Below are 12,771 nucleotides of genomic sequence, written 5' to 3'. Positions count from 1 at the left end.
AAAATTTTTCTTATGTTATAATTGTCTCTCGAATTTTTTTTTTTTTTGTCAAACCTAATGTGACATTGACATAATGTTGTCCTGAATTGACTAGTGCGTCTCTAACAAAGAAGCACATCCATCTCTCTTCGCGTCATTCTTTTCTCTAACACCTGTATTCAAAATTTTAGCGTGAAAACACCCTATCCACCAAATAATATAACTTTTTAAAAAAATTAAAATTTTACTTGATCTAAATTTTTAAATAGATGAAGTTTAGGGGAAAAAAACCTTCAATACCTTTTATTCAACTAATCATCATCAATCAGAAAAACCAAAATGAGAAATAAAACATAATATACTCGCCAAAACAAAACATGATCTTTTTATATTATTTCAAGATGGTTACAACTCTGCAGCAACAAAACATAGACAACGCCATAAAAGCACTCTAAAGGTGCTCATATAACCTAAGCTTGCCTTAGTTAACACGATCAACACATTCATATAGTGATGATCTTTATTATTACCAAAACTAACATTACCATAGATAATAGCTTATATATAAGCTATTTTCTTTTCTTTTCTTTTCTTTTTTTGAGATAGGTGTTTAGTATCTGTCTCTGCCGCCACTTTCGACTTCCAAGTCGCAACGCTGTGGTGCCCTGAGGCCGCACTGTTGAGGCAAGTTCCTGAGCTCCCTCTTGAACTGTTGCTCCTGTTGCCTCCCCTGCAACCTATCGCTCTGGTTCTCCATTATCTGTTGCAATGCCTCGCACATGCACCTTTGGTTGTTCTCAAACTCGTTCAGCTCATTGCAACACCTCTCTTGGTGCTGAGAGGATCCAGCGCCTCTCCGATCATATGGACTAGGGCTGTACGGATCACGTCTGTCCGGGTCCTGACTAGGGCTGTACGGATCCTGACTAGGGCTGTACGGGTCCCGTCCATATGAATCCTCGTCACGTTGGATTTTCTGCATGAGATGTTGCTCGCAGGGCCTAAGGTTCGCCCTCTCGAGCTGGCTCTGGCATCTTCTGTCTCCTTGTAGTTCCCACTGCTGCCTCGCAGATGCGTGGGCAGCGAGGAGGAAAAGGGCGAGGGCTACTAGTATGGTGAGCTTGGCCATTGTTGTTGTGGTGGTTATGGAATGTGTATTGAAGAGTGTGTGGTGTTTTTTGAGTGTGGATGGTGGTGATGGTATTTATAGGTGAAAGGAGGGATTTTGCATGTGAGGTACGTGGAAAAGGGAAAGGGGGAAGGAGGGTGGGGTGGCTGTGTTTGCTTCATTAATTGATTTTGTGCTTCCACGTTACATTTTCATGCAAATACTGTCCAAGATGCCTTTTTGTTTGGTACCTAAGCATGCCATGTTGTTATGTGGTATAATCAATGAGATGTTCAATGTTTAATGCACCTTCTGTTTGATGTTTAACTCTACTACTTTACAAGAAAAAAAAAAATTAAACCATAAATGTTTTTTTCCTTAGTTTTGAATCAAGACTAATCAATTCTTTTCTTTTTACACCTAGCATTTTCCATTTCAGAATAAGAAAAAATATTAAATATCATCAATACAAAAAAAAAAAAAATTTAAATGTTTGAAAATCTGTTCTCCGAAAATATGTATAAATTTAAGGTGATTTCCACTCCCATCTTCTCTTAAATAAAAAGTAAATTATTCCTAGTATCTAATAATTTAGATAAAATGAATTATATCATCATAATTAACACTAATTCTTAATTTAATTTGAATTACCCTAATAATAAAGCTGGACATACCGGAGAGAAACCAAATCATCCCTTCTCCTCTCGTGTTGAGATTTTACTTTTACTTATTCTCTTCTCTTTTTCACTCCATATTTGTCCTCTTATTCTGCCTTCTCTGCATTTATTTTATTTTCGCTCTAAGTTTTATTGTTTACCCTTCATAGAAAATATTGTGTGTGTTATTCTTCTTGTTTTTAGAATATTTATTTTAATTAATTCATCTTGTAAATTATTATTTGCTTTAGTCATGTGAATATTTGCAGGTTTTGTAAAAAAATTATTCTGCTTTTAGTTTTGTTCCCACTTTCTATTTCTGCATTTCATAATTATCTTTTTGTTTCAGCTGTTTTTTTTTAAATAACATTTTTTTTATTTTGTGGCTAGCCAGTGATATTATAAATTATATAGATTTTCATTTTCAGAAAATATCGTTTTACCTCTTCTTTCTTACATTTGGAAATAAAATTAAAGAAAGAAATTTGGCTGAAAAATTACTAGAGAATTCTTTTAATAAAGAATTAGTTTTGATTATAGTAACAATCTATTTTATCCAACATATAGCTATTAAACATATTATAAAAAATAATTTATCTTTTATTTGAGAAAAAAGTGAATAAATTATGAGTGTTTTCGTAGACAACAGTCGAATAGACATCTCTCACTAAAGCGTCTTTGTAGTTTAAAAAGTGTAGTCTTAATTTAAGATGTTTTTTTTTATTTTTGGCTATATTTTTTAAGTATATTTAAATGGGTATTTTTTTTGTAGTATGAATTTAACCTATATCGTATACATATGAGTGTATCTCAATACTCATTATGCATGTATTCACAATGAATTCATTAAATGAGTAAAAAAACTAAAAATATCATTATTTCTTTTAGTTTGTTTCCTTGGGTTGTAATATTTATGTTAAACTTGTTTTGGTCGTATAGCTAGTCAACTTATTAGTTTAAGTAGATATTAAGAGTTTAAATTTTATATTGTGTATGCAGTAATTTATTAATTAGTGTAGAAGACTATTGAATAAAATTCGAATTCTAATTAATTGATTTGTCAAATTATCGATGGGAAAAAAATAAACGAGTTTAGCTAGCTAAAGGATATATATCAAAATATTATTATTAATAAAAAAATATTTCCATATTAAATACATAATGTAAATTTTTTATTAAAAAAAATGATAATTAATGTGTTCTGTCCTAATCCTATATATGTTTTTGGTAATGAGGACATAGTGCTTCAATAATTAAATAGGACAATAGTGTGACGAGGAGAAAAGATAGTGTGTTGTATAGTGCTGAAGAATGACACACTAAGAGCCTTGGAAATGAGGAAGATAGAGTAAAATAAAGGAGTAAAAAACAAACTAAACTGTGCTGGCAATGCGACTTCTATGTTTAGCACACGTATATAGATAGACAAAGAGAGCTGGATAACCTGCTTTTGTGGGGTTGATTTTGTCTTCATACAACATGTGGTTTAAATTTTGATTGAATATTTATAATCATATTTTATCCGCCACTATTCTTCCAAATCTTAGCTTCTTGCGCCTCCGCAACCATACAAGAATGAAGACTTCGCACTTTCAGCCACAAGAAAACGATGAGTCTTCCAACGCCTTCATCGATGTGCTTTTCCATCTTGCCACCCGAAATTCTTATTTGAGAGATTTGTGCACCTACGGTTTTTTTTTTTTTTCTTGGTCTTAAGCGTTAAGGAATGCCTAAATAATAATAAAAACAATTCCGCTACATTATCAACAGTATTTCTATCAACTTCTGCCAACTCTTATTAATAATTGTGTTTAATGAAAGTGTTTTTGTGAATGTGTCTAATAAAAATGTCTTTTTTATGGCTGTATTTAATAAAAGTATCTTTATAAATATATTTTCTGGATGTGTCTCTTTATATATGTATTTAAAATATAATAATTAATTATTGTTAGTAATAAGTTAACAAATAATATATTGATACCTTATACTTTTCCTAATAAAAATCATAAAGTATGTATTTTTATTTTAATATTTTTAATTTTTTTAAATTATTTTTAATGTTTTAAATTTTTAACCGTAGAAAATTAGTCAATTTTTTTTAAATTTACGGTTAATTTAATACCATTTTTCAACATCAATTACCCAATCAAACTCCTCTATTGTCATTAGAAATGGCAATGATATTCATATGGTGGAAATCCTTTTTCCGTTCTCTGTTTTTATTTAGAAAATTGCCTTACGTTTTCCCTCTATCCTTTTGTGAGACAGATGGATATTAAACGTTAAAAAATAAAAAAAAAATCTTAAAATTTTATATAATTCAACTAAAATTTATCAAATTAAATCTAGTTTAAATTCATTCAATATTATTAATTAAATTTAATTTAATATTATTCAACTAAATCTCCAATATATAAATTAAAACAAAATAAAATAAAAAAAATTCTAACATAATATAACAAATTTTGATCGATGATTATAATTTAGTGATAGTATTCCCTTTTTGTAATGATACAAATTTGAATAATTAGTTGGTGCAAATTTAGATATTATGCACTTTATTAATTTATTTTTAAATAAAACTAAAAAATAAAATTAAACATATATATATATAAAAGATATTTAAATAATTTTACTCTAACAGTCTAACAAAAATTTAGTAGGTCTTTATAGGACAAATACTTCAATCCCTGCATCCTGTTTTCGCTTATTCGTGGAGATGGATTCTCGTCTCAGTAGAAACCTAACGGATCTCTATTTTTTTTTTTTTTTTTTTTGTCACGGATAACTCTTGCGTGGATTCGAACTTTTTTACCATCTCTAACTGCCACTGCAATTATTATCGCCCACTTTTTCACGGTGGTCACTCATCATGAAAATATTAGGAATAAAAACAACTTTTCCCCTGAGATTGGAACCTTTTTAAAATGAATATTAAATATTTAAAAATTATTTTTTTTCTATTTAAAATTAAATATTAATTTTAATTATTTTTAATAATTTTTTATTAAAAATAAGAAGACTTGAATTCATGTTTTTTTAGATGAATATAAAGAGATTATATTATTTAAAATATAACTCATTGGCAGTTATTTTTAAGGTGAAAACTCAGTTAAATTAGTCAAATTATCTAACGATTCTCAACTATTAACTTCACGTGAAGTCGAGTGTACTTATTTTTAATAAATTAGGCAACGTTATTTAAGTACCATAATAATCACTTTGCATGTATGTGATGGTGATTGAAGAGTAGAGTGGTGCATGCACGTAATTATCAAAGGGTGTGTGTTGCTGCATGCGTGTGATGAACGTGGAAGGGGAAGGAGTGGATGTGGATGAAAGGTGGGTGTGTTTGACTCGTTGGTTGTTTGTGTGCTTCCATGTAACCCTCTTTACTTTGATGTCACTAATAACAAATTATTAACAATGCAATATACATGATTTGTTTATCGACCATGCTACCTATACCGGCTATCCGTAACAAATCAACCACCAATAAACAATTTATATAAAATGTATATTGAAATATAAAATATATTTTAAAAATAAATTAAATAATACACATTTATATATAAATACCTAGTGGTTAATATTTTATATGCAGATAATATATATTTTTATTTGTTAATTGTTGTATATACATTGAAAGTGAAAGTTTAAAACAAAAAGGCTATATATATATATGTTACTCAAGATAAATTATAGCTGTCTTTATTAGATGAGTCGTCATTTAATTTTATTTGTCTTGATTCTAAATTTATAACTGACAAATTTAATGATTATTATTATTGAATTAATGACAAAACGATCATAATATAATATTAATATCATTCATTAATCATATTGCTAGAGTTTTACGCATAATAATTTTGGCTTGAGGAAATTTTCTTAGTAATTGAAGCTTGATATGGAAGTGAACACTAGCAGTTGTATCAGATCATGATACAATTAACAAAATTAAACAGAACTGCTCCCAAGGTTACCAAAATTTGAACTCTCTTTTTACTTAATGGTTTCGGTAAAAAAAAAAAAAATTGGACTTATGTTTTTGGATGATTGGTCCGTTTGATAATCCACATATATGAAACTAAGTCCGTGACAAAAAAAAAAAAAAGCAAAGCTAAGTCACGATCAATTTATTAAACTAAAGTATTTTTAATAACTATTTTTTGTTGGGACTTAATTTTTATGAGTTATGACTAATTTAAAGTATGTTTCGGATATTTTTATTGAATCTTTTTTTTGGGTCAAATTACATTAATACGCACACATCCCATTCTTTTTTCGTAAATTTCATATATCAACTTCCTAGTTATAGTGAGAACTAGTGAATTGGCCGTGCGATGCACGGGTATGGTAAGTTTAATAAAAATATTCATCATGAAAGTGTTTTTATGTTATTAACATATATATGAGTGTTTTATAATGAATTGGATCGCTAATTAAAAATATTTAAATTACTTTAGTTTTTTGAACATTATAGAAAAATGTAAGAATATATAAGATAAAATTTAAAATTTATTTAATTATAATAACTATATTATAATATAATTGTGTAATAAAGTTGTGAATAGAAAATACTAAAGTACAAAAAAAAATTTAAAATGATCAGAACTACTTAAAAATCTAATGTCAAAGTACAACCTAATTTGCATTACAATAATAAAACCTTTTTTTTTCATATTATGAAAACTATACAAAATCGTTCCATCATTTGAAAGTATTTTTTCATTTTTCATTTGTTCCAAAACTCTTATGTACCATGCCTTTTTATATTATTTAATCATTTTTTAGACAAAAAAATACTTTCATAATAGTTAATACCAAATTTAAAATGCGAAAAAAAAAGCAAGAAAAAATATTAGTAAAATAAACTTACAAAAAAAATATACGTTGATAAAGTAAATTGATGATAATATTTATGTGACAATGGGATTTAACCAAACAAAATTGCTATAAGATGAGAATGGTTTACATTCTCTAATACTAAGCAATTCTGATGGACAATATGACTACTTGGACATAAGAACATGAGATAAAATTTAATCAATTTTTTCTACCAAAATCAATGAGCAATACTCAACATCATTATCAAGATACTTAATATGATATAAACTTAATATGGTACAAGCCAAATTGAATCATATGTGAAGAAAGATGAAAAATATTCTATTCATAATGCAATACTTTTAAATTTTTTGTCTGCGATCATCCTATGTCAGTCAAAGCAAATATGATCAGTTCTTCCTAAGATTAACTTTTATTATCAGTTCCTGTTTTTTTTTTGTTCATTGACAAAAATGGTGTGAAACCATGATACTGAATTCAGAGCACTTACAAAAACAAATGCAAACTGTGAAAAGTAATTTCACAAACGGATTTGTGTATGACCGTTTTCATTAAAAAAAGTCGGACCGTACCAAAATATTATAAAAGATTGGCATGAGTACGACATGAGAAAGAAAGTTAGAATGAAATTTGAGTTTGTGATTTATATAATACCATATAAATCACGTGTACCAACTACTGTATTTCAAAGAAAACAAACATGTTTTTAATAAGCGCAATGTCTACAACATGTAATCGTTTTATTCGTGTCTATTACAGCAAGAAAAACAGTAAATTGAAAATTAGCCTAGATTAATCAGAAAACTCAAATATAAATTAATAATCAACAATAACCAGAACATTGTGTAATTAAAGGAGTCAATTTCATCCGAACAGTGTTAATCTTCCAAACTTAGGGAGTGTGGTGCTTCAGTCATAAGTAAGTTACCAAATGTTGAAAATGTTCCCTATAATTCCCTGCCCATAAAAAGCATCAAAGATGAAACAGTTCTTGAGAGTATCTCCTTTCTCAAATAAAGGATTGATGATCTCCTGTAATGATAAGAATACTCAGATTAATCCTAAAAAAAAATACGGTCGAATAAAATATCTGCCGAAGGATTCCCCTAATAATAGCACAAACCGGTAGAAAATTTTAGATGCTAAACCCAAATGAACATCACGAAAATTGAAAGAATTCACAGCAGTCAAAAAGTGTAAATCTGCAAAACAAGTTACAAAACCATTGACTGCTCAAGTTGTATTCTATTAACAGTTTCCTCCCTATTTTATATTCTATTGTAACAATATTATTTCAAAATAAGACGCACGTAATATTAAGTAAAGAAAGAAGAACATAATCAACAACTCGGAAACAAAATAAAACAAACGAATAAATTCAAAACCTTTTCTTTATGTTCACGCGGAACTGACTTTATCATTGCCTCGCCATCCTCTCCTTCTAATTCCTTTACCGCCATGACCGTAATAGGAGCACCGCCTCCAGCAACAGTGCTACTAGCAACATCCTCATCATTAGGATACCATATAAATGACATATGAGCTTTTAAAGAAGTGACTTTAGAATCAAGCGGCCAGGGTTGCAGTCTTACACACAAACTGTATCATCAGTGCAATCACAACCTGTCAATAAAAGTTCATACTTAATTAAGAAGTATCTAACTCAACGACACTTATTAAGAAATTTAATCAGACTAAACACCTTAGAAAATAATTTTTCTAGTACTCAAACTTATTTCAGAATAATACATAAACACAAAATTGAATATACTTTCATGTATTATATCAAATAGTAAACAATTTGCTGGTTACTAAGTTACAAATCCTTTATATACAAACTAAATCTGGTTACTAAGTTACAACATAGATCATTTTGATGAGAAAAAAATATAAAAAAAAAAGAAAACTAAATCTGATTCTCAAGTTCTATCTATGAACTTCAGAAAAGGGAAAATGTTATGACACTCAATCCATTCACATGGACCTGATATATAAAAGAAATTCTAGTTTGCAGATTGTCTTTATTGTTTGTTTATTCCTAACACAAAAGCGTGGGGTCCCTTTTTTTTTCCCCTTAGGCTACAAAAGATACCATTGCCGACCATGCAATTTTTATTCTCATAATCCCAGCACCATTACAAATTGTCTTTTGTGATTTGTAAACCTCACTCACTCACACATACATACTTGCTGCTTTGCATATATTTCTTTTTCTTAGTATTTTTAAGAGTATAGTAAGCAGAATCCAAATTCTACTGAATTTTTTACTTTTAGAAATGTTTACACTTCATGATTTAACCTAAATCTCTGACATTACAGTAGGATTTAACTAAATTACAAAACATAGTATCAACAATCAAATAGCACTTATAATTTCACAGACAACAGAAAAAATTAAATAAATTTGTTTTGAAGCAAAGAGAAATGATTGCTTTTTTTCAATTCAAAATTTAAATTTGAAATTTTATGCACTTTGTACTTGACAAAGAAGAGGAAAATAAATGTTGGCATGAGAAACAAACTGAAGGAAAAAAAGGAATTAAAAAAAAACCAAAATATAAAAAATATAAACAGTAAAAAACAAAAAAAAACAATAAATTTGCACTGACAAAGAGAAAGCTTAGAGAAAATTACTCTGCAAATGCCCTTTTGTTAACAATTCGGAAAAAATAATATTTAGATACATTGGAGGTAGTAACTAATTATATAGGAGAAAAAATCAAAAGAAATCATAATGAAATAGGAACAAATCTTAAGTCACAGTCAAGTTTCCCTGCAAGTGTTAGAAAATAATGTAGTTTTCCCAGAAAAAAATGTGCAGGGATTCAAATATCAGTTTTTCAAAAATAAAATTACTGTTCAGAAACTAAGGATAAATTGCCCTCATTATACTCGTCAAATATAACTGAAATAAATGAGAATTAATTTATTACCTTGATAGTTCTATTATTCCACTAACATCTTTGAGAATCTGAATTTCTCTCTTGGAGGGTGCAAGGTGAAACAATCTCAGAATGCTTTGTAGTTCAAATGAATGAAAAGTGAAATATCCCAAATCAGTCTTCTGCAATAATTGAGAGAAATACTAAAGCATTAAGAATTCACATAGACAACAAAATACCTTTTTTAAATTCAGTTTCAAGATCTTTCTCTCCGTTGGAGTCCTGATATCTCAGTAGTTAATTTCCTAAAAAAGATAGGGGCAGTAAAGAAAATCAACAGTCTCTCAATGATTAAGTTAAGAACAATGAATATTGGCTGTTGTAGAAGCAACGTTTAATGGGTTCTAATTTCTAAGAAAAGTTCAACAATTAATGGCATCTAATGTAATAATTAAGTTACCAGGTAATAAACTAATAATTGACAAATGCTTCCCCTTTCTGTATATAGCTTGCCACTGCAAATGCCAAAATTTCAGCAGGTAGATAAGGAACTGAATCTCAAACTCAACAAACCAGAAAGAATAAAAAGAGAATGAGTCATATATAGGTAACATAATACTGTAAAAATCGACAAAAAAAAATTATATCATTCGGAGTTTCAACCTACTTAATGCCACAAATTAGTATAATTTGGATCAACTATAAGTCAAAATTAACCTCAATTATAATCATCTAATGTATAAGATATCTCAAATTTCCAGTAACATGATAAGATTCCCCTTTCGAACTCAACACCATTGTTTCTTACTTCCATCCCAGATTTTAATGCAACTTCTTCCACCCGTCATATTTTTCACATACGCAAAGGCAATTTACAATAACAAAACTCTTCAAAAACATATATAATTGAGGTTTCAAATTTAAGTCAACAACTGTAATTAGCAATGCAAGCGCACAGCTTAAGAAATGACGCCATTATCACCGTATTTTATCTGCCAAATAGAATTCATCTTCGCTATCAAACCAGAGAGTAACCAAAAGTCAAAAGATCAAGACAGTGAAAAATAAATGCAAATCTGAGCTGAGAATGAAACAGTTAAAAGGAGAATTAGAGAGAACCTGCAAGGCGTTGACGAAGACCTTGCTGCGATCCATGGAATCCTCGTCAAAGGTCATGGCAAATTAAGAAGTGTTGTAGTTGGACGCTCTACTCATGAGAAGCATGTTTGTCTCTGCCTTCATCGGGAGCATTTTCTTGGTGTGCAAACTCAAAGCAGAAGAAGTAACCTATTCCTTTGGAATCCTTGTCCGAAATGCACAAAAGCACCGTTCCCATGGATTCCATGAGTGAAATTCTTCACAACCTGGATTCCAGTATCGCCAACCAAGAAAACAAATGAAAAGGACAAAATAAAATTCTCTTAATATAGAAAAATGAAATTATCTTTCAATTCAAAATTCAAATTCAAACTTTCTTCGGAAGAAGGAGGTGGAAGATACTCGGACACATAACAAAGAAAGAGAGATGCTTAATTGAAGAATTTGACCGGGATAAAAAAGAAGTGAGGGAGGTGTGTGAATCCACCGACGCATTAAGATGCTGAGATGCAGAAGAAAAATATAATCGTCGCTGCCTCGTCAACCAGCAAAACCCTACCACCGCCACAGTCGCGTCCATCACGGCAATGAAGTCGTCGTGCAGCCGAGGCATCCACACGATGCACGGCCGCTTCATCAACCGGGCGGAGGGATCGCCGTTGGCCAGCGGAGCTTCAAGAGAGGAAACAATTGGGAAGAGACTGAGACTGAGAGGAAATAATTCATGGTATTTTTCAATTCAAAATTTGAATTCTGAAACACACAAATTTGTAGATCTGGTGGAATATAAAAGCAAGAGAAAAAAAACAAATGAATACAGACAAAAAGGAAGGTGTATGAATGAATTGAAAAATGTCATGTTTATGAAGTGTAATGAGAATAGTTTCGTATAGGAATGGTAACGTAATAAGGGTAAAGAGACAGCTAATGGAGAGAGAACGTAAATAATGGGAATGATTTTTTTTCCAAATTTATTTTGAATTCAAAATTCAAAATATTTCAAAATATCATTGGTATGTGGCGGACAAAGCCAGAGCAATATGAGAAACGCCACGTAGGAATTCCACTGTGAGCATAACCTTCTTTTTAAGGAATGTTATAGGATTCGAATCAAATGCATTTTGTTTTTGGTACTTGGACGGAGCTAAAGTCCAAACTCAAGGAACAGAAACAGTAACTACATGGGGTAGTTGCACCTCTCTCATATTAAATATCGTTAGATTTAGCGGCTGAGTAAATGCGACGGTATAAATTTTGTCAGAAAATATTTATTGTCTAATTTAGCAACGGAATATATAACACAATTTGTTGAAAGTTACTGTATAATCCGACGGATTAACTTTTTTGATCATCGAACTCGTCTTCCTCTTTTTTGTCCACGTCGATTTTGTCTTCTTCTTGAAGATCGCCGTCCTATTAGGGTAGTGCATTGATAAACCACTATTTCATGGTTTATCTTGTGCTCAATTGAGTGGTTTTTATCAACTCTTTACCCACTTATTCATATTATTCGCATGTTTTACGTTTTCCTTCCTGATTTTGTGCTATGATTGAAAACATACTTCTTTGGCCTTTAAATTACTAACTTTAATCCTCTCTTATTATCATTCGATGCCGTGATATGTGTGTTAAGTGATTTCAGAGATTACAGGGCAGGAATGGCTCAGAGGATGGAAAGAAAGCATGCAAAAGTGGAAGGAATAGAAGAAGTTGAAGAAATTGCTAAGTTGTCCAGCCTGACCTCTTCGCACTCAAACGGTCATAACTTGAGCTACAAAGGTCCAAATGAGATGGTTTCAGTTGTGTTGGAAATCTAACGTCTGGGGCTTCGCAACGATATATAATTTGACATAGCTGCCTTGACCCCAGGCGACGCAAATGCGTGGACGACGCCTCCGCGTCACTTTGCCATGACCTGAACGTAACAGAAATCACTGGGGGCGATTTCTGGGCTGTTTTTGACCCAGTTTTCGGCCCAGAAAACTCAGATTAGAGGCTATAAAGTGGGGAAATGCATCCATTCATGAAGGATGTCTTCCATAATTCACAAATTTAGGTTTTAGATGTAGTTTTTAGAGAGAGAGAGGTTCTCTCCTCTCTCTTAGGATTAGGATTAGGATTTCTCTCAATTTTAGGACTGCTTATCTTCATTACAGGTTCAATGTTCCTTTTATTTATTTTATCAAATTAGTTCATGAAC

General features: G+C 30.6%; 1 protein-coding gene and 1 long non-coding RNA gene across 2 annotated transcripts; both read right to left on the bottom strand.

Moving 5' to 3' along the window:
* Positions 1 to 338: 338 nt before the first annotated feature.
* Positions 339 to 1,184, bottom strand: LOC107613122 (conglutin-7). Its single transcript, XM_016314980.3, has one exon. It carries the CDS (start codon positions 1,106 to 1,108, stop codon positions 590 to 592), a length of 519 nt encoding a protein of 172 aa, XP_016170466.1. The 5' UTR covers positions 1,109 to 1,184; the 3' UTR covers positions 339 to 589.
* Positions 1,185 to 7,359: 6,175 nt separating this feature from the next.
* Positions 7,360 to 11,300, bottom strand: LOC107613670 (uncharacterized). The gene is made up of 6 exons (XR_001614131.3): positions 10,593 to 11,300; positions 9,934 to 9,988; positions 9,713 to 9,778; positions 9,525 to 9,608; positions 7,977 to 8,214; positions 7,360 to 7,623 (listed from the first exon to the last, which is right to left on the bottom strand). It is a non-coding gene; the product is annotated as an uncharacterized LOC107613670 (long non-coding RNA).
* Positions 11,301 to 12,771: the final 1,471 nt, after the last annotated feature.

The sequence above is a fragment of the Arachis ipaensis genome, chromosome B8 (assembly GCF_059453495.1).
Source record: "Arachis ipaensis isolate K30076 ecotype BB chromosome B8, ASM5945349v1, whole genome shotgun sequence".
Lineage (NCBI taxonomy): Eukaryota > Viridiplantae > Streptophyta > Magnoliopsida > Fabales > Fabaceae > Arachis > Arachis ipaensis.
Note: the sequence above shows the minus strand (reverse complement) of the source record. Positions and strands in the feature narration are given on the sequence as shown.

Excerpts from the sequence above, each read along its gene's own strand:
- LOC107613122 (XM_016314980.3), bottom strand. The coding sequence starts at position 1,108 with ATGGCCAAGCTCACCATACTAGTAGCCCTCGCCCTTTTCCTCCTCGCT.